General features: G+C 39.6%; 1 protein-coding gene and 1 pseudogene across 5 annotated transcripts in view; one reads left to right on the forward strand and one right to left on the reverse strand.

The window, feature by feature from the left end:
- FAM13A (family with sequence similarity 13 member A) overlaps window positions 1–21,869 on the forward strand; it is a 315,289-nt gene that overhangs the window by 33,332 nt on the left and 260,088 nt on the right. For 3 of the 5 annotated variants that reach the window (XM_066279160.1, XM_066279162.1, XM_066279161.1), the window contains exon 3: window positions 3,065–3,274. The exons of 1 other annotated variant lie outside the window; for it this stretch is intronic. In XM_066279160.1, the coding sequence (XP_066135257.1) occupies window positions 3,065–3,274 (210 nt within the window). Of the gene's footprint in view, window positions 1–3,064; window positions 3,275–21,869 lie in introns of those variants that run through there. One more of the 5 variants, XM_066279165.1, reaches the window with a different exon arrangement.
- Window positions 21,005–21,154, reverse strand: LOC136307049 (small nucleolar RNA U3; annotated as a pseudogene).

The raw sequence follows: 21,869 nt of genomic DNA on the forward strand, positions 1-21,869 counted from the left end.
CGTGCTTAAGCCAGCCACCTCAGGGTTTCGAACCTGGGTCCTCTGCGTCCCAGTCCAACACTCTATCCACTGCACCACTGCCTGGTCAGGCCTGGCTATTAATTTTTAATATTACCTCTGGTTTCACAAATTTGTGTCAAAATTCGAGCTACAATTCATGTCAATTTTTGATATTTATGTTCTTCCTAAACAAACAACATGTATGTATCTAGAAGAATATAAACATCACACCAGACTATAAACTCCATAAGGATAATGGTAATGTTTGAATTGTTCTTTTCTCACCGTTGATTTCTTTTTTTTTTTTTTTTTTTACAGAGGCAGAGATAGACAGGGACAGACAGACAGGAACGGAGAGAGATGAGAAGCATCAATCATCAGTTTCTCGTTGCGCGTTGCGACTTCTTAGTTGTTCATTGATTGCTTTCTCACATGTGCCTTGACCGCGGGCCTTCAGCAGACCGAGTAACCCCCTGCTGGAGTCAGCAACCTTGGGTCCAAGCTGGTGAGCTCTGTGCTCAAACCAGATGAGCCCGCGCTCAAGCTGGCGACTTCAGGGTCTCGAACCTGGGTCCTTCCACATCCCAGTCCGACGCTTTATCCACTGCGCCACCACCTGGTCAGGCACCGTTGATTTCTTTAGTAGCTAACATAGTGCCACATACTCATTACATATTTGTTGAATTAAAAGATTCATAAAATACTTTATCAAATTCCAAATAAATTAGCATTTTTTTTTTTTTTTTAGAAAGAGCAATATAATTAGCAGGTAAGAGAAAGAAGCCAAGGCTGATATAAATAAACACCTTCCATCTAAATAATTCTAATAGGCTTCAATGCTAATGTCATTACTAAAGTTCAACATTGGGTTTTCAAAAGAAGAGGGCAAGCTGAGTCCTTGGGTTACTCTCAGAAAGATTGTTTCTTGTACACTAACATTCCTTCATGGTCTGGCTCATTGCTTACATGGTGTTCCATCTCCTCAACCTAGCACACTGAGCTGAAAATCGTTGTTGTCTATCCTAAACTAGCTACCACCTTTGACCCATCTCCACCTTGTCTTTTACAGTGCTTTTTCCCTGGATTTCTTGTTTTCAAACCTTAAAATTTCTTTTCAACCCTTTTTCTTTCTTACTTCCCTTTTGTACTAACTTACCAAATCACCTTTATTATCTTCTTTTCACTTCCTTTCCACCATAAGTTGCTTTATTGCCTTATAGTAGAATGTAGTCTCTGGAAGAAAAGCTCTGCCCTCTGTAGTATATACTTCCAGTTAAGTAGATCTTCCTTAAACCTTGGTTATATTGTGTTTGCTTCCTGCCTTTACCCTCCACCCACTGGCCTGATTGATAAAGTGCTTCGATGATAATCTATGTAGTCCTTAACTTGGCATTCATGGCCCGATCCAATTTCTTCTACTTATTACCCCATCACTTTTTTTTTTTTTCATTTTTTCTGAAGCTGGAAACGGGGAGGCAGTCAGACAGACTCCCTCATGCACCCGACCAGGATCCACCCAGCACGCCCACCAGGGGGCAATGTTCTGTCCCTCTGGGGCGTCGCTCTGTTGCATCCAAAGCCATTCTAGCGCCTGAGGCAGAGACCACACAGCCATCCCCAGCGCCCGTGCCATCTTTGCTCCAATGGAGCCTCAACTGCGGGAGGGGAAGAGAGAGACAGAGAGGAAGGAGAGGAGGAGGGGTGGAGAAGCAGATGGGCGCTTCTCCTGTGTGCCCTGGCCGGGAATCGAACCCAGGACTCCTGCACGCCAAGCCGACGCTCTACTGCTGAGCCAACCAGCCCCCATCACTTTTTGACCTAAACACTCCACATTTTCTTTTGCCTACCTTTCTTTATAATACCTTGTCTCAGCTTCTTAATTCATGTATTTGTTCCTCTTTGTCAGGAATTTGTTTAAGTGAGAGGAGAGGAGATAGAAAAACTCCCACATGCCCCCCAGCTAGGATCCACCTGGCAACCCCTGTCTTGGGCCAATGCTTGAACCAATCAAGCTATTTTGAGCGCCTGAGGCTGATTGCTTGAACCAATCAAGCTATTTTGAGTGCCTGAGGCTGATGCGCTCAGACCAACTGAGCTATCCTTAGCACCTATGGCCAACACTTGAGCCAATTGAGCCACTGGCTGTAGGAAAGGAAGAGGGAGAGAAGGGGGAGAGGCAGGGTAAAGAGTAGATGGTTGCTTCTCATGTGTGCCCTGATCGGGAATCAAACTCAGAACATTCATACACTGGGCCAACACTCTATCCACTGAGCCAACTGACCAGGGCCTTGACCCAGATTTTGTGGGTTTTGTTGTTTAATCCTTTTGGGTCCCTCTTAAGAAAAAGAGTACAAAATTCCAAAGACCAAATTAGGAACAGAGCATTAGAAAGGGCCCAAACAAATAAGGGGCCCTGAAGCTTAAACTGCATTAGCTTCACATATATCAGCCTATGTTTTAGCCAAAAATTGTGCAAGGGAGCCAAAGGTCCTTTCATAAAGCCTTCCATTGACCCAGCCAAGACTACTGTCCACCATGAGTTAGCTGAAGGCAAGGATCTTGTCTTATACTCCTTTTAGTTTCATATTGTCTTATACTTTGAACTGAGTGATTACTAAAGAAATATTATTTCTTAATTTTTACAAAGGTAATCGCATATAGTTAAGAAGTTTCTTACATACATGTTATTTTTTTTAATAGTTCTCAAAATGCTAATGTACTGTTGGAACCCAGGGTAAATTTTGGTTATATACTGTATAACATTTTATGAATGAAATTTCTTTGTAGAGTGGTATGTGTACTATGGTTATATATGTCCTCACCTTATTTTTACAGGTCAGCTTTCATAATAACTATGTTTGATCTACTTGTTGGTCTGTAGTAAACATGAGATTTATTATTTTAAGAAAACATTTTTACAAAATGTGAAGCTATTCTAATCCTTAATTATTGGAGTATTCAGAGAATCCTGTCCTGAGATTGATTTATTTTTGTTGTTAATGCTCTTTAGAGTTCGTGCCTGTGAGAGACCTCTATTTTCTGAGTGATCACTTTACTATTCCAGGACTCACCCAAGAAGGCCTTTTCAGGGTGAATGGCAATATGAAGGTGGTGGAACAACTTCGACTGAAGTTCGAGAGTGGGGTGCCTGTGGAGCTGGGGAGGGATGGCGACGTCTGCTCAGCAGCCAGTCTGTTAAAGCTCTTCCTGCGGGAGCTGCCAGAGAGCGTGATCACCTCGGCCTTACACCCTCGACTCGTTCAGCTCTTTCAGGGTTAGTACAGTAAATACTTTCATGAATTAAGCAATTTTATTTTCCAGTTAAAAACTAAACTGTTAGGCCCTGGATGGGTAGCTCAGTTGGCTAGAGCATCATCCAGATACGCCAAGATTGCGGGTTCAGTTCCCGCACAGGGCACATACAACAGTCAACCAATGAATGCATAAATAAGTAGAACAACTAATCAATGTTCTCTCTCTCTTTCTCTCTTTTTCTCTTTCTTCTTCCCCTTTCTCTCTTCCCCCTCTTCTTCTCCCTCTCCCTCTCAAAACAATAAAAAAAATTTCTTCTACCCTAAAACAATACTAAACTGATTGTGAATGCTATTATTAAATGGAATTTCTATGACCATTGATATATGTATATTTTAATAGCATAATATTGAGAACCCCTTTTGCTTTGGGGCCAGAGAAATTCTTTTCTGACTGACTGCCATAGAAGTGAGAATAAGACATTAAATTCTATGTAGGCAATATTAAGTAAATTGTATTTGATTAGTGACCTTTGAAACTGAAAGCTCACTGGTGTGCTTTCTTTTTTTGTAAAAAAACTGAGTCTAAAATAATTGTATTTATTACATAAGGTAAGATTGGTTTGTGATTGTAGTATGAAGTTATTTTAAATAACTCCATTTTTAAATGTAATGATTATAGACTTAATCATTATTGAGTTCTCTCTCCTAAATATAGTAAGAAAAACTATTTAACTTTGAAAAACCATTTTTAAAATATTTTTGCCAAGTTCAAATGAGAAGGGGAAAATGTGTTTATAAGAGCGTTAGTAACCAGCCTGACCAGGCAGTTGCACAGTGTAAAGAGCATCGGACTGGGACGCAGAGGACCCAGGTTCAAACCCCAAGGTCGCCGACTTGATTGCGGGCTTACCAGCCTGAGTGCAGAGTTGCTGGTTTGAGCATGGGATCATAGACATGACCCCATGGTTGCTGGCTTGAGCCCAAAGTTTGCTGGCTTGAAGTTCAAGGTCTCTGGCATGAGCCTAAAGGTTGCTGGATTGAGTAAGGGGTCACTCGCTCTGCTGTAGCCCCCTGGTCAAGGCACATATGAGAAAGCAATCACTGAACAACTAAGGTGCTGCAATGAAGAATTGAGGCTTCTCATTTCTCTCCCTTCCTGTCTGTTCCTATCTGTTTCTCTCTTTGTCTCTGTCACCAAAAAAAAAAGTGTTAGTAACCAGATTAAGAAGGCTGTTACTTAAAGCCACATTCCTTAAAACAGTGGGGTAACTATTCACATGCAGTATACTAAAGAATGGGTAAGTGTGAAGGCCATGTTGTATTCTATTGAAAAATAGTGGTAATACATGCAAGTAAAAATGGCAAAATGCCTTGTCTGTTTGGTTATCTACAGTGCTTTTAAGCTTTCTATATCAGTAAATGGCATTTGTTTGAGACTTGTTCACATTCACATGTGTGAGCATTTCAAGAAGGTAACATTGTTTCTATTTAAATGATTCCTATGAAGAATATTTTATTCATGTATTAGGGATATGAAACTTTATGATAAATTTCTGAAAATTATTTTAAAGTAATTGCTACAAAAACTAGTTGAAGATTTAAAACCTATTTACTTAATATAAATATTTAGTAACAAAATATTCAGCATTACTAAGAATATTACTATTAGTTCTTAATATTTAGATTTTAATATTTAGTATTAATACTAATACTTGTGAATACTTGTGAATTTTAAAAGCTTTTATCACATTTTCTAGAATAGCTTTTATTTGATAATGAGAATGTATTGATTTATTATTTTTATTAACATTAAATAATATTACCATTTGGTTATAATTTAGATCTTCTTTGTAAATTATCTTCTCATTCATGACATGTTTCCTTGGTGGCCAGAAAGTAGCTATGCATCATAAAAAGCAATGTCATACTGAAAGCAAGACTGGTTACGTAGCAGTCTTTATAGGTGTGTAATTATGCACAAATAACAAATTCTGAATGGGGCAGAGAAACTTTTTTTTTTTTTACAGAGACAGAGAGATAGTCAGAGAGAGGGATAGACAGGAACGGAAAGAGATGAGAAGCATCAATCATCAGTGTTTTGTTGCAACACCTTAGTTGTTCATTGATTGCTTTCTCATATGTGCCTTGACTGTGGGGCTACAGAAGACCAAGTGACCCCTTGCTCAAGCCAGAGACCTTGGGCATAAGCTGGTGAGCTTTGCTCAAACCAGATGAGCCCATGCTCAAGTTAGTGACCTCGGGGTCTCGAACCTGGGTCCTCCGTGTCCCAGTCCAACGCTCTATCCACTGTGCCACTGCCCGTTCAGGTCAGAGAAACTAATTTTTTAATTTTATTAGTATTCTCTCATTCCTTGAAGACCTATGGGGCTAGATCTGAGACATTTCATAAGGAAAGTATTAATGGAGCTCCTACTAGTTATATAAACTGCTAAGTAGAGGGGATAGGTGTCAGACTTTATAGCCTCTGTACAGTAAACCTCTCTTTCATAATTCAGATAGAGAATAAAGAGTCACTGTACTTCGCTGGTTTATCCTGTGTGGTACTCTTCCCATGGAGGGTATGTGGTACGACCGGTCACCTAAGGCTGGAGGCATCAGGCTCTTTACAGACTCACTGCAAGCAGATATAGTATTCTTATCTCTCCTGTTCTACTACACACTGACATATAATAAAATTGTTTTGATATAATTTCCTTAATAAAGACTACCTTGCTTCCATATTTCAATCCTCATAATGTAAGATTAGTTTTCGCCCTGGCCGGCTGGCTCAGTGGATAGAACATCGGCCTGGTGTGCGGTCATTCCAGGTTCGATTCCTGGTCCAGGCACACAAGAGAAGTGACCACGTGCTTCTCTCCCCCTCCTTTACTCCCTTTTTTCCCTCTTCCCCTCCTGTAATGAGTGACCCAATTGGTTCGAGTATGGCACCTGGCATTGAAGATAGCTCAGTTGATTTGAGCATCAGCCCCAGACGGGTTGCCAGGTGGATCCCAGTCAGGGCACATGTGGGAGTCTGTCTCTCTATCTCCCCTCCTCTCACTTTGGAAAATAAAAAAATAGTTTTTCCTAATATTCTGTCACAACTTAATGACAGATTTCTGTTTTTTAAAAAGAGGTGTTGTTATGGGCCTTCAAATTATATCCTGTATAAAGAGCAAACTGTCTTATAATTGAATAGACTTAAAATTTTTACATCAACACCTTACCTTCCCTGCTTAAGAAAATGGAATTTTGGAGCCTCGGCAAAGCATTTTTCAGGTGTTTAAGCTAAGCCCGAACGGCCAGTGTGAGGACGGCCCGCTGCTGCGGGAGGCATCGTGCGCCACAGAGCAGCCTTGGGCCAGTGTGAGGATGGCCGGCTGCTGGGGGAGGCATCGTGCGCCACAGAGCAGCCTTGGGCCAGTGTGAGGACGGCCCCCGGGGGCATCGTGCGCCACAGAGCAGCCTTGGGCCAGTGTGAGGACGGCCCCGGGGGCATCGTGCGCCACAGAGCAGCCTTGGGCCAGTGTGAGGACGGCCCGCTGCTGCTGGGGCATCGTGCGCCACAGAGCAGCCTTGGATTTCACAGTCAGCAAAGGTCGTCTGTATAGAAGAGCATCATTTAGATTTTCATTTTTATAACGAATTGTCAGCTTTAGACATGTCTGGTATCTGAATCTCTGAGATTTCTTTTTTCCTAGTTAGGAAATGATTTTATCTGCATACCCAATATTTATTAAAAACTATCTAAAGTTGATTTCTGTAAGAACCTTTGCTTCTGTCGAAGGCCTGGTTGTAGACAATTTATATTTAAGAGATCATCTTTTTAGTGATCATCCTTTCCTATTAAACTTATCTCTGATTGATACAACTTGCTTTCCTTAATTGAGGTTTTTAATATAATTATCTCAAGTTGACTATATTTCATGCATTTCGTCCTTTATCCTTAACTTAGTGGGCCAGTAATGTATCTGCTTTTTCTTTTAATAGTCTCAGGTGTGTTTTGGGAATAGCTGTGAACTGCAAACAATAAAAAGATTTTTAGTATAGGATTAATTTAATTAAGGATTAACTAAAAATTTATTCATATGAATGTCCCCTATTGAAAAATCTTCTATGATATAAGTGCAAATATATATTTCTATCCCATAACAGAATATGGAAGGATCACCCTGGCAAAGGGCGTTTGTCAGACTGTTGTGAATGGAAACTAATAAATTAGGAGGGAAGCCTGACCTGTGGTGGCGCAGTAGATAAAGCATTGACTTGGAACCCTGAGGTCACCGGTTTGAAACCCTGGGCTTGCCCAGTCAAGGCACATGTAAGAGTTGATGCTTCCTGTTCCTACCATTTTATCTCTCTCTCTCTCTCCTCTCTAAAATGAATAAATTAGAAAACTCCCTTAAAATGTTTACTAACAGAAGAATGTAGTAAATTAGGAAGGAAGTTTTGAGGTAATGTTGAATTAGCACCAGGGCAAGCTCAGAGCAGACTCTGTGCTTCCACAAGCCCAGCGGCAATGATTAGTCCTTTGTTCTCGGTAACTCAGATCTTTTCTATCTGTACTTAGGGTGGGGCCTTTATTTATTAAAATACTTCAACATGTCAGACCTGATCTTTGTCCTGAAGGGAAGAAGCAGTCTTCAACTTTCTAGGAACCTTCTGGGTCTGTGCTCCTTTCCTACCTTCTGGTAAATTTGGGACCTTAGCCCAAAGACTCAGATGCTATTAGCTTGGTAGGATCTAATGTACTCTTTGTGGGGGCTTTGTAAGCTGTTTATCTCAGAACTCAAGCTGTTTTTATTAAAGAAAGAAGAGAGATCCTGATGTGGCATCTAGACAATTGGTCAGTTAATACAAATAATAGAAATGAAGAGGAAGGTTATCATGGGGCCATGATGAGTAAAATGAATTTCAGCACTTAGGAGAGGGAGATTGAGGCTGAAAATGTGTAATTCAGAGCCATCTATATCACTGGAGACTGGTGAAAATGGGAGAATTCTTTTGGGGACAACTAAGGCAGAAATCACCCTGAGCATAAGCAGATTTTACTAAGATCATTGGGTCTTTAACCTTTTGAGTAGTACGAACGTTCATGTATGTCCTTGTGCCTCCTGACTATCCTGAGTACCATCGTACATGTATGTTTTTAAACTTTGCGCTAGAAGAGTTTGTGAAAGAGGAAATCACCCAGAGGAGGCTGACCATCGTCAGTAGGAGGAGACAGCCTTTGTCTTTCAGGGTGTCACTTCCCAAAGCCAGTCCCTGCAACGGCCTCAAAGGTTAAGCCACAACGAAAATGCTTTGTGTGTCAGCACACTACAAGAAGGGGGTGTAAATGTGGCGACACAAGGGTGATGTGAATTGAATGTAACAAACCACTTTCCCTGCATCCATGTTTTGAAAAAATTTTAAATGTAAGGAATAAATAAAAATACCTATAAATTGTCCTAAGAGTATCATCATATGTGAGTACATATTTGAGATTCTGCTAATAACAATACTTCTTTATTTATAGATAGGAGGTACACAAGAATTGCATGAGATAACAAAAATTTTTATTTTAAAAATGTGTAAGGCAATATAAAAAAAGGCAAATGTATGTTCTTCTTGTTTCCATAAATTGGTTATCTAACAAACATGATTTTAAGTTAATAAAACTGGAATTGGAACTAATTTTATTAAAAAAAAAACAAAAACAAACTCCCAGGGGTCAGCGAACATAAAAAAAACCTCACTACTAAAAGGGTTAATCTTCATACAACATCAGGGTAGTTAACTCTTTCATAGACCAGCACAAAATTTCTGGCAGACTGGTCCATGGACCAGTGGTTGAAAAACCACTGCTCTATATAGACTCATCAGTCTGTATACTTAGCATTCTGAGAGTCACTTATGTTTGGACAATATAGCCTGATTAGGTGGTGGCGCAGTGGGTAGAGCATCGGACTGGGACCTGGAGGACCCAAGTTCAAGGCCCCAAAGTCGCTGGCTTGAGTGTGGGCTCACCAGCTTAAGCGCAGGGTCTGTGGCTTGAGCGTGTTATCATAGACATGACCGTATGGTTGCTGGCTTGAGCCCAAGGATTGCTGGCTTGAAGCCCAAGATCACTGGCTTGAGTCCATGGTAACCAAGTTGAGCAAGGGGTCATTTGCTCTGCTATAGCCCTCCGGTCAGGGCTCATATATAAAGCAATCAATTAACAACTAAGGTGCCACAACAAAGACTTGATGCTTCTCATCTCCCTTCCTGTCTGTCTGTCACTATCTGTCCCTCTCTCTGTCTCTCTGTCTCACTCACAAAAAAGAGATGACAACAAACTAATTATATATGCCTTTCATCATGATTTAAGTATCTATTCTTTGCCAAGACTTTGCCTAGTTGCTATATGTATGTATGGCTTCTAGACCCATTACAGCTACTTCTACAAATATAGTTCCCCATGAACAATGCAGGGGTTAGGGCAGGCGTGGCCAACAGTTTTTGCCCCCGGGCCAGATTAGAAAGAAAATTTTTTTCACAGGCAAGACGAAATATTAAAATTTAAAAATATTAAATACAAAAATGATTTGTTTAAGTAAAGAAAATTTTATTATGTAATTTGTTTATGAATAAATGTGAGTGAAAAAAATTTTAATATACAATATTACTTTAATAAAAATATTTTTTAATAAAAATATAATTACATACCATGTAAATATCCAAACTGTATCACAATTAATTGAAACAATATTTAATTAATATAATAGAATGAGCTTGAAGGGGTTATATTGCAAATAAAACAATTATTTCATTTTACAAACAGCCTGGACACATTTTCAGTTATCAGCTGCAGCTCTTGTTTATGCTACAATGCCACTTGATTCAGCACACTTGACCACAAAAATAATGAATTGTTTGACCTTGGGTGCTCACTGGCAAACTCTGCCTAAAAGAATGTGGGTTTCACATTTCCGCTAAACGTCAAACAGTTCATATCGAGTACAGACGAGTACGAAAGTTGTAAATCTTAATAATGGAATTTTTTTAAAAAATAAAGAAGTATCATGAATCCATTTGACCAATATTGGAAGTTAACCCTAGATTAGTCACACATGGAATTCTTTTCCGCGTATCACTATCTTCTTAAATATCTCGATTTCCAATAATCAAAGATGCTTCTGCCTTCTGAGTAGCTGAGATTTTAAAGTAGTGAGGAATATTAAAAATTTGATCGCGGGCCGTATGAATTCATTATGCAGGCCAGATCCAGCCTGTGGTCCATATATTGGCCATGCCTGGGTTAGGGGCACCAACCCCCCTGCACAGTTGAAAATCTATGTAATTAGGTTTTGACTCCCCCCAAACTTAATGATTAATAGCCTACTTTTGACCAGAAGCTTTACTAATAACATAGTCAATTAACACATACATTGCATTTATATGTATTATATACTGTAATCTTACAATAAAGTTAGCTAGATAAAAAAAAATGTTATTATGAAAATCATAAGGAAAAATACTTAGTGTTTACTGGAAAAATATATACATATAAGTGAACCCGTGAAGTTCAAACCTGTATTGTTCAAGGGTCAACTGTATTTCGGTGAATAAGGAAAGGGAGCTCAGTGAGGGAGAGTTACTTACCATATAGCAGACAGGGAATTGCCTCACTCCAGAGCCAATGCTTTCCCATCGTATTTTGTGTATTAGTGTCTTGCGCTTCCATAAAAGAATGCTTCAGACTAAGGGGCTTAAACAGCAGAAATTTATTTCCTCACGTTAGGAGGCTAGAAGTCCAAGGTCAAGGTGCTAGCAGCAGTGGTTTCTGGTGAAACCTCTCTCCTTAACTGCAGATGGCGCCTTGTCACTGTGCCCTCACATGGTCTCTTCTCTGTGTGTGTGCTCTTCTGGTATCTCTTTCCCTTCTCAGAGCCCTACCTTTATGATTTCATGTAACCTTGATTGCCTCCTTAGAGCTCTATTTCCGAATACAGTGACGGTGTGGGTGGATAGGGCTTCAACCTGTGAATTTTGTAGGGACAAAATTCAGTGCGTAACAATGCTTTTAAAAATGGATCCCGATTTTATGTATATGAGTAAAAATTAGTAAAAAGCCTGTGGTGGGTGCTACATAGTAGGTCTCTGGGATATAAATTATTATTACAGAATTAATATATTTTTTATCTTGGAAATCTGTAATGGCTAGCACAGCTGAGAGCAAAGAATGATTCTAAAATCTATGAGAAATTTTTACTGGATTATGTTTTCTTTATTTATATAGATAATTTTTGTACATTTTTTTAGTTTGTGTTTTAACATTCTCTTTGAGAATTTATTACTTATAGTGATAGTAGGTGCTATTAAGTGGTTACTTACTGGTTAGTTTAAAACCTAGCAGATATTTTATTTGCATAATATTTTTTAATCCCAGCATCAGCTTTAATGAGATACAGGCAGAATAATCTTCATTTTGAAGAAAGAAATTGTGGCATGTGGTCTAGAACACAGGCTTTGGGTCCATTGTGATTAATTTCCAATCTCAGTTTACCAATTGCTAGCTGCCTTAGTAAGGGCTACTTACTTAAACTTTTTATGCTTCAGTGTACTAGCTCTCTATTTCTGTATAATAATTACTTAGAAATGTAGTGACTTCTGCTACAATAAACATTTAATTTCACAGTTTCAGTGGGTTAGGCAAGCAGTACTGATCGTCAGAAGGTCGCTGTCAAGAGTTGGCAAGGGCTGCAGTTATCTGAAGGCTTGACTGAGGCTAGAGGATCTTCTTCCCGAGTGGGTGACTCACATGACTGGCAATGCAGTGCTGGCTCTGGCTAAGAGGCCTCAGGTCCTTTCTCAGTAGACCTCTCCAGATGGGTTTGCTGGCTTCCCCCGGACTGAACTGTTCAAGAGAGATGGAAGCTATCCTTTTAATGACCCAAGAGGTCAAAAAGCATCATTTGTACCCCATTCTGTTTATTAGGAGCCAGTCATTAATCTAGCCTGTACTCAGAAGGAGGGGAATTAGGCTCCATTTTTGGAAGGGAGAAGTTTGACATTTTAAAACCATCACGCTTAGTTACTCTCACTGTTAAATGAAGATCATAGTAGCATCTACTCCCTGAGCTCATTATGGCTATTGAATTTATTCATATAAGGCACCTTAAACAATGCCAGCCATGTAATAAATAATTAATGTTAGTTTAGTGCATCTCAACTGTGGGAGCTTATAAGAATTACCTGGAAAGCTTTGAAAAATCCCAGCAGTCAAATCAAACCTTAGGTTTATTAAATTACCATGTCTAGAGACGGGACACAAGCATCCATATTTTAAATGCGATCTTTCTTCCCTGTGCTAACGTGCCAGTTCATCCTAAGCCCTGCCTCCCGTCCCTTCTTTTTTTGGTTGTAAGAAGACAAGTCATTTAATGTGATTCCCCAACTTTCTTACTTACAGCATAATATTGGTATCTACCCTTAGTCTCAACTTTTCTGTCTCTAAAAAAAAAAAGAGAGAGTTACAGAAGAAGTGAACTTACTTGCCTAATGATTAGAAAGGAGGGGAAAAAAGAAAAAGAAAAAAGGGTTCTAATTTGGAATTAAGATGAAGATTTCAGAATTCTTGCCCAAATTAATTGAAAATACTTGAATTTTTTATTGTTGGTTGAAGTGGTAAATCACACTTTCCACAGAATTATTTGGGGATATTTTTGGATTGGATACCAGATATCAATAATTTATTTTAATATTTTATATAATTTTAATGACAGGTTAAGCCTGCAAATATATATTGCACTTTATATATAGCATAGGACTGTTTTTGTTAATATGAGATCAGTGATTAAAAAATTACTTTTCACCTAAATGGTGGTGGCGCAGTGAATAGAGCATTGACCTGGGACACTGAGGGCCCAGGTTCAAAACCCTCAGGTCACCAGCTTGAGTGCAGGGTTGCCAGCTTGAGCGTAGGATCATCAACATGATCCCATGGTCACTGGCTTGAGTCTACAGGTTGCTGGCTTGAAACCCAAAGGTCATCGGCTTGTAGCTGAAGGTTGCTGGCTTGAGCCCAAGGTCTCTGGTGGCTGGAGTCACCTGGTCAAGGCACATATGAGAAGCAATCAGTGAACAACTAAAGTGTCACAACTAAAAATTGATGCATCTCATCTCTCTCCTTTGTTGTCTCTCTCTTGCATGCACACGATTTAAAAAAAATTGCTTTTCAGCTATTAAATTGAGATGAAGACATTAAGTTTGGTATTTTATTGCTCACATAGAAAATTAGGGTACTGTCCTGCCAACAGTGAGCTTATAAAGTCTTATCAAAGAAATAGAATATATATGCAGAGTCAGGATACACAGAATAAAGTGGGGTTGAGAGGGAGGAGTCATTTCCAAGTCAGATAATCAGAAGGACTTTATGGAAGAGGAAGTTGGTACATATCTGGGCTTTGGACAGCTAGTAGAATTCCCACAGGTGGTTTGTGCCCTAGGAAGAGAGGAATTATATGAACAAAGGTGTTTGGAAACACAAGCATGTCATTGCAACAGTGAGCGTGGTATGTGTGTTGGAAGGGTATAATTGGATTTGAAATTGTAGATCAGATACTGAGTGGCACGTTCCTAAGAAATTTTATTACCCTCAGTATAAATCATCATCTTCAGTGCCTTGGACATATTTTCTTTTATTTAAAGAATTTTTTATTAAAGTAGTATAATACATGCTATTGTTTTATTTAAAAATCAAATAAAATGAAAAGATTTATAAAGAATATTGCTCTATACCCTTCAGCAGCCCTCAGTTTTTTCCCAGAGGCAATCAATCAGTTTTCACTTGTTTCACTGTTCTTTTGATATTTGCCTTCCATTTGGTGTACCCCTATAATGTACCCCTATATCAAAATAGATTTCGTACTTTTAGAGATAACACCATCTCTTCTTATGAAATATGTGGAATTAGCTCTGTTACATTGTCACTCCAAACAATTTCTTCTACTACCGTTATATCACAATTTTAGCCTGAATTCATAAGAAATGTTTGACTTGTTACAACTACATCAATGTGTGTGTGAGGTGGATTGTCCAATGTTAATATTTGTCTATATTTTCACTCACATAAATCTATCTGAATTTTTTTTCCAAATTGCTCTAACAAATCCACTGCTAACTTTTTTACTCCAGAATTATCAAGTAATTTGTCAAGCCTTTATTTCTGGGGAATTTCCTCTTTGGCCCTTTTTCTTCTGCTCCCACTTGAACTGGTTGTAGAAGTCATAGAGGTCATCCTGAACTTCCCTCACCTGTCTGCCTGAACTACTGTTTCCCGGAGTTTCTGCCTCCGTTGTCTGGGGGCCTCAGTAAGTGTCTTTAATCTGGAAAACGCTGTCTTTTGGTCTTGGAAATATTCCTGTATTTTCTTATATTATTTCTTTTTTTTTTTTTTTTCAGGGACAGAGAGAGTCAGATAGAGGGATAGATAGGGACAGACAGACAGGAACGGAGAGAGATGAGAAGCATCAATCATCAGCTTTTCGCTGCAACACCGTAGTTGTTCATTGATTGCCCTCTCATATGTGCCATGACCGTGGGCCCTCAGCAGACTGAGTAACCCCCCGCTCGAGCCAGCGACCCTGGGCCCATGCCAGTGAGCTTTTTTGCTCAAGCCAGATGAGCCCATGCTCAAGCTGGCTATCCTGGGGTCTCGAACCTGGGTCCTTTCGCATCCCAGTGCGACGCTCCATCCACTGCGCCACCGCCTGGTCAGGCTCTTATATTATTTCTTTAGACATCTTTATCACTGTTTTTTAATCTTGTTTTCTATGAAATTTAATCAACTTTATTTTTCAACATGTTTGTTTTAAAAATTTGAGCTTTTGTATTTTTAATATACGTGCTCTGTTTTTTGTTTCCAAAGCACTCTATTCTTTTTAGCATTCGATTTTTATTTGTATCTTTCTGAGGATACTAAAAAGGCTTTTATTTGGGGGGAGGGTGGTTTTGTTTTCCTTTTTCTCTATATTATTTCTCTTTGTGGAATTGCTTTTTGTATCTCTTCACTCAAACATTTGGTTCTTGGCTATTGTGAATTAAAAATAATATGTAATAACTTGACCTGAGTGACACAGTGGATAAAGTGTCGTGCTGGAATGCTGAGGTCGCCAGTTCAAAACCCTGGCTAGCCTGGTCAAGGCACACATGGGAGTTGATGCTTCCAGCTCTTCCTCCCTTCTCCCTCTCTTTCTTTTTCAAATTGAATAAATAAAATCTAAAAAAAAAGTTATATAAAAAAAGAATAGGTAGAGCGTCGGCCTAGCGTGCGGAGGACCCAGGTTCGATTCCCGGCCAGGGCACACAGGAGAAGCGCCCATTTGCTTCTCTACCCCTCCGCCGCGCCTTCCTCTCTGTCTCTCTCTTCCCCTCCCGCAGCCAAGGCTCCATTGGAGCAAAGATGGCCCGGGCGCTGGGGATGGCTCTGTGGCCTCTGCCCCAGGCGCTAGAGTGGCTCTGGTCGCAACATGGCCACGCCCAGGATGGGCAGAGCATCGCCCCCTGGTGGGCAGAGCGTCGCCCCCTGGTGGGCGTGCCGGGTGGATCCCGGTCGGGCGCATGCGGGAGTCTGTCTGACTGTCTCTCCCTGTTTCCAGCTTCAGAAAAATGCAAAAAAAAAAAAAAAAAAAAAAGAATAATATGTTATATAGGGGTCCTGTGGGCTTGTCTACTGGCCTACTTCACTTGAGGAGGAATAGAAAGTGGAATAGAGGGAGATCTAGCCTGTTGAATTTGAGAACCCAAGATGTCAGTATATGGATATACTTTTCTCTTCAACCATCGAATTCCCTAAGAGCAGAGAAGTAGGACGTGTGCTCGCGGGCCTATTTTTCTTAGCAGATTGTCACTAATTTTCACTTTTTCAGTTGGTTCCTCACTGTATCTTTTCCTCCTTCAGATATCCAGGAATTCATTGATATCCAGAGACTAAGCCTCAGCACCCCTACCTGATATAGACTTGTTTGGATGCATGGGGTGGCAGCAAGCTTCCTGGGTACTAGTCGGCTTTCCACCAGTCGGTTTTCAGTCACTTTTTTTTTTTTCTATATTTTTCTGAAGCCGGAAACGGGGAGAGACAGTCAGACAGACTCCCGCATGCGCCCGACTGGGAACCACCCGGCACGCCCACCAGGGGGCGACGCTCTGCCCACCAGGGGGCGATGCTCTGCCCCTCGGGGGCATCGCTATGTTGTGACCAGAGCCACTCTAGCACCTGGGGCAGAGGCCAAGGAGCCATCCCCAGCGCCCGGGCCATCTTTGCTCCAATGGAGCCTCGGCTGCGGGAGGGGAAGAGAGAGACAGAGAGGAAGGAGAGGGGGAGGGGTGGAGAAGCAGATGGGCGCTTTTCCAGTGTGCCCTGGCCGGGAATCGAACTCAACTCGGGACTTCTGCACGCCAGGCTGACGCTCTACCACTGAGCCAACCGGCCAGGGCCTTCAGTCACTTTTAAATGTCTTTGAAATCTCTTCTACTTCTGTCTTCTCTGCTGGGTTTTTGTTTTGTTTTTTTGTTTTGTTTTTTTTTTGTTTTTTGGGGGGAGGAGGGTTTCCCTTGCTTGCTTATTCTTTTTAAACATTATTTTACTGTCCTTATAATGGAGTATTGGGAAGAACATGTGATCACTCCTTTAAGTGGATATTCTCCTTTGCCTTTTCCCCCATACTTGATTTTAAATGGAACAGAATTTTATAATAGCTGTGCAAACAATATTTGAGTATAAAGTGACTGTGAATTTTAGCTTATGAGCATTTAATAATTTAGACAACTATTTTTCTTAAGAAAAGCACCTTAATAATAGGGCCATTTAATCGGTACAATGCCTGATTATAAAGACATCTAATTTAATAAGCTGAATTGTACTTGAGCCTTGAGTTCAGCTTTTCTTCATTATGTTAGGAATTCACTAAGAAAGTCTGAATCAAGCTTGTCTTTTATCTTATATCATAATGGCATTTGCATTGTTTGAGATTAGCTGAGTGGTTTTTACCTTGCAAACGTTGGCTAGTAATAATACTAATTAAGTCATCACTCCTTGGATAATATGAGCTGCATAGGAAGTATATGACATATTTTCTTCCCTAGTTTAATACCTTCTTACTGAGAAGTCTCTTTCCTTTTGAAATTATTCAACTTTCACAAATTTGTGTCTATGAAGAACAGAATCATTATATTGAACAAGTTTAAGCCCTTTTCATTTTCAGTCTGTGCCTTTTAGGTTTTCTATGAGTAATGCTAAGTATATAAACTATGCTTTTCTTCTGGCTAAAGATCTAGATGCAGAATAAAATGTAAGGGTTGCTGCCTGTTTATCTGTCCAAGGTGCCAGGCATTTGGATTATGAAACCTGCTCAGGGATGAGTTGGAAGTGTGGTGCCAGGAAACACAGGTTTCCACACGTGACTCCATATACATTTTTATGATGTTCCAATGGGTTCCGCATCCAACATATCCACGTGACAGGCAAAACCTCTTTTGTTTTTACTCTTATGATTGCTAAAATTGTAAATCCTGATAACTAGATGATCTTTCGTTTGCTGAGTGCACATATAAATCTTTATTTTCCTTGTAATAGCCTTTGATGCTGTGAGTTGTATTAAATAATGAATGAGCTTATGAAAATTTGGAAAGAGAAGCCATGACTAAGCAAAATTATTCTGCATTAGAACAGCTGGTCTTGAAGAGTATGTGTGTATGTGTGTGTGTGTGAGAATGTAAATTTGTTGAAGTCTTTCATCTACTGTACCCTTTTAAGTTCTCTTTATTTTTGATGGCTTATATCTTTAAAAAATTTTTATTGCAATTTTAATGAAGTATTAGGAGGAAACGTAGATAAACTTATCTCTAACTTTACGTTCTCTTTGACTTTTGTTCCTATACTTGATTTTAAAGCCAACAGGATTTCCTTATAACAGCTTTATTGAGATATAGTTTGCAAACCATAAAACTGAGCCGTTTTGAAGTGTATGATTCAGTGGTTTTTAGTGTATTCACAGAGTGCAAGACATCACCACTGTCTGGCTTTAGAACATTTTTATCTCTTCAGAAACACACTGGAGGTCTATTACCAGACACTCCCCATTCCTTCCCCCTCCTTTCCTCTCCCCCTCCACTTCCTCGAGCCCTGGGTAAGCACTAATCTATCTATAGAGATTTGCCTATTATGGACATTTCATATACATGTAATCACAAAACGTGGTCTTTCATGACTGGCTACTTTCACTTTGTATAAGTAACAAGGTTCATTCATGTTGGAACATATATCAGCACCTTCCACCTTTTTTATATCTGGTTAATATTCCATTGTATGACTGTACTACACTTTCTTCATCCATTCATTCAATGATAGACTTTGGATTGTTTTCACCTTCTGGCTATTATGAATAATGCTCTTATGAACATATATTTACAAGGTCTTATATGGATACAACCTTTTGACTGTGAATAATGCTGTGCTGTTACGAACACTCATGTGCAAATTCTTATATAGGTATATGCTTTCATTTCTCTTGGATATCTTTCTAGGAGTGGATTTGCTGGGTTAAATGGTAACTTTAACATTTTAAGGAACAATTTTCCAAAGTAATTGCATTATTTTACATTCCCATGAGCAATGAATGAACGTTTTAATTTCTCTACATTCCCACCAATACCTGTTATTTTCTGGGTTTTTAAAAATATTTATTCTAGTCATCATAAAATAAGCAATAGAATTTTGTAATAGCAGGAAGATTATGAGCTTGGAGAAAAAAAGGAGAGGAGACCAAGCCTCTCCAAGGCTAACAGGTAATGTCTGTTAGGGATTTTTGGAGTGAATTGTTGTGAACTGAGTGAAAACCTCAGTAAATTCTGCATGTTTTACTAATGCTTTTATGTAAGGAGTATCTTATTTGGATTGAGTTGGAAAGAGAGAGAACAGCCAACAAATTAATTATTTTAAAAGTATCCAACTTATATTAATATATGATCAACATATAAAATATAGAAAATATGCTTAAGGAATATTAATTTGAAGGGATGTCAAATGATTAGCTTGCTAGCCACCCATTACTCTAATTCCATTAAGTTGTGTTGTAAACACCTACTTTGCTGAACTCCTGGACTGTTAAACTTTTACATTGAGTTCGTCAACAAATTTGAAGGCTTAAGTAAAAAGGAAGAGATATCCAAAATTTATACTTCAGTAACTCTAGGCTTAACTCTGAGCCTGTGGTTTAACTCATAGGACGCCAAATCAGTACACTTAAGCTTGATCGGTAGTGTCAGCTGCATCACAAAGGGTGGGGGTGAGGGCAAATGGTAATACGATTTCCCTATGAACTATTTACTGCAACTACACACTCACTGTTCTTTTTCCTCTTAATATAGCACTAGATTCATGGGGAAAGCCGAGTTTTATTTAGCTGAGATATTGCCTTATTGTTCAAGATTAGCAAGTTATATTGTCAGAGGCTCCCCGTTCTATATATGCTATGATTTTTCCCCCATTCTCCTGCTTACTGATATCTCATATAAACAGGTTCTTTGTCTGTTAAATGCTTGTCTAACAGTTAGCCTAGATGTGATATTCCAGTCTGAAAATTTAGGTAGACTATTTTATGTATTTCTTATATTCCTATCCCATCTGTTTCCACTGAGCCTTCTGTTCAGGCTCTCAGTAAGTGCCCACAAAACAGATTAGCTGAACAACTTTAGGTATCATCAGGAGTGACATTGCATTTTAGTCTTATAAAAGAAACTATCACCTAATTTTTGTTCTGCCTGACAGCCTTTACCTGCATGTTACTTCACACAAATACTAATACTTATCACGCTTCAATATGCAGGTTCATTCTGGGAGCAAGAGTTCAGTGTAGATAGTAGCAATTTGGCAATAAACATACCTCTGCATCTTGCAAAATTTAATCTGAATGGTTAGATTTGTTGTTTTGTGAATAATGTCTAAGACTAGACTGTAATTAATTTTTATTAGTCACTTTATCATCTTGCCATTTGAGCAATTTGTGTGAGGCCTTTGAGAAAGAATTTTGTCATGGGCAAGGGTTGTGAGAGAGCTGTAAAATATAGCCTCTCATTTTACATGGGAAGATACCAAGTCCTTTAATTATAAGATATAATTATATATATAAGTGTCTCGTCACTCTAAAAGAGTGATTCTACTATTCAAACCTTGCTACTTTGCTTGTATCATCTGGTCCCTGTAGGCATTTGACTCAATCCTAGGCATGGAAAAAAAAAGTGGTTCTGCTTCTGGAGAATGAAATGCAGAGGTAAAATCCAGTCTAATCCTGTGTAGCTGGCATTTTATAATTATTTTTCCATTCTTCTGTGAATGCATATGTAGAAAAAAACATAATTTATGTTTTTTAAATTCTTACATATATTTTCTAAAACGCTTTGTACCCATGCATTATTGTAGGCTTTTATTAAAATGTTGTTCCCTGGCCCTGGCCAGATGGCTCAGTGGTAGAGCCTTGGCCCAGCGTGTGGAAATCCCAGGTTTGATCCCCAGTCAGGTCACACAGGAGAAGCAACCATCTGCTTCTCCACCCCTCCCCTTTCTCTCTCTCTCTCTCTCTCTCTCTCTCTCTGTTCCCCTCCCACAGCCATGGCTCAATTGGTTCCAGTGCATCACCCTGGGCACTGAAGATGGCTCTATGGAGCCTCCACTCAGGCATTAAAAATGGCTCCGTTTTGAGCATGGCCTCAGATGGGTAGAGCATCGGCCTCAGATGGGGGTTGCAGATGGATCTCAGTTGGAGTGCATGCATGAGTCTGTCTATCTCCCCACCTCTTACTTGGAAAAGAAAAAAATAGTTTAAAAAAATATTGTTCTCAGAACAAACTATAGAAATGATCCCTGAAAGTATAGTCTTAAATGTTGTTCTTCATATACACCCCAGGATCTAAGAAACTATAATGAATTAAGATTCCTACCCCGTTACTCATCAATTTTACTTGTTTGTTGATTGAGGAAACATTTTAAAAATATTTACTGCCCTGGCCAGTTGGCTCAGCAGTAGAGTTTGGCCTGATGTGTGGAAGTCCCGGTTCAATTCCTGATCAGGGTACACAGGAAAAGTGACCATCTGCTTCTCCACCCCTCCCATTCTCTCTGTCTCTGTCTCTCTCTCTCTTTCTCTCCCCCTCCCACAGCCATGACTCGATTGGTTAGAGAGCATTGGCTGGGCACTGAGGGTGGCCCTATGGCCTTCACCTCAGATGCTGAGCTAGCTTGGTTGCCAAGCGATGGAGCTGCGGCCCATTCCAGCAGAGTATCGCCTGGTAGGGTCTTGCCCAGTGGGTCCCAGTCAGAGTGCATGTGGGAGTCTGTTTCTGCTTCCCTCCCTCCCACTTAATAAAAATAATAATAATAATAATAAAGAAAAAAATTTACAAATATGAGACAGTGTTTTATAATATTGATAACAACAACAACTAATTCTGTTAGAGTGCACTGATCAAAGCACATGCTCTGCGGTCAGACTGCCTGAGTCTGTCTGAACGGCAGTTTAGCTACGTGGTAGTTGTGTGAATATGGACAAGTTAATTCATCTCTCTGTTTCAGTCTTGTTGTCTCTAACTGGGATG

This window comes from Saccopteryx bilineata, chromosome 5 (genome assembly GCF_036850765.1).
Source record: "Saccopteryx bilineata isolate mSacBil1 chromosome 5, mSacBil1_pri_phased_curated, whole genome shotgun sequence".
NCBI classification, from domain to species: Eukaryota; Metazoa; Chordata; class Mammalia; order Chiroptera; family Emballonuridae; genus Saccopteryx; species Saccopteryx bilineata.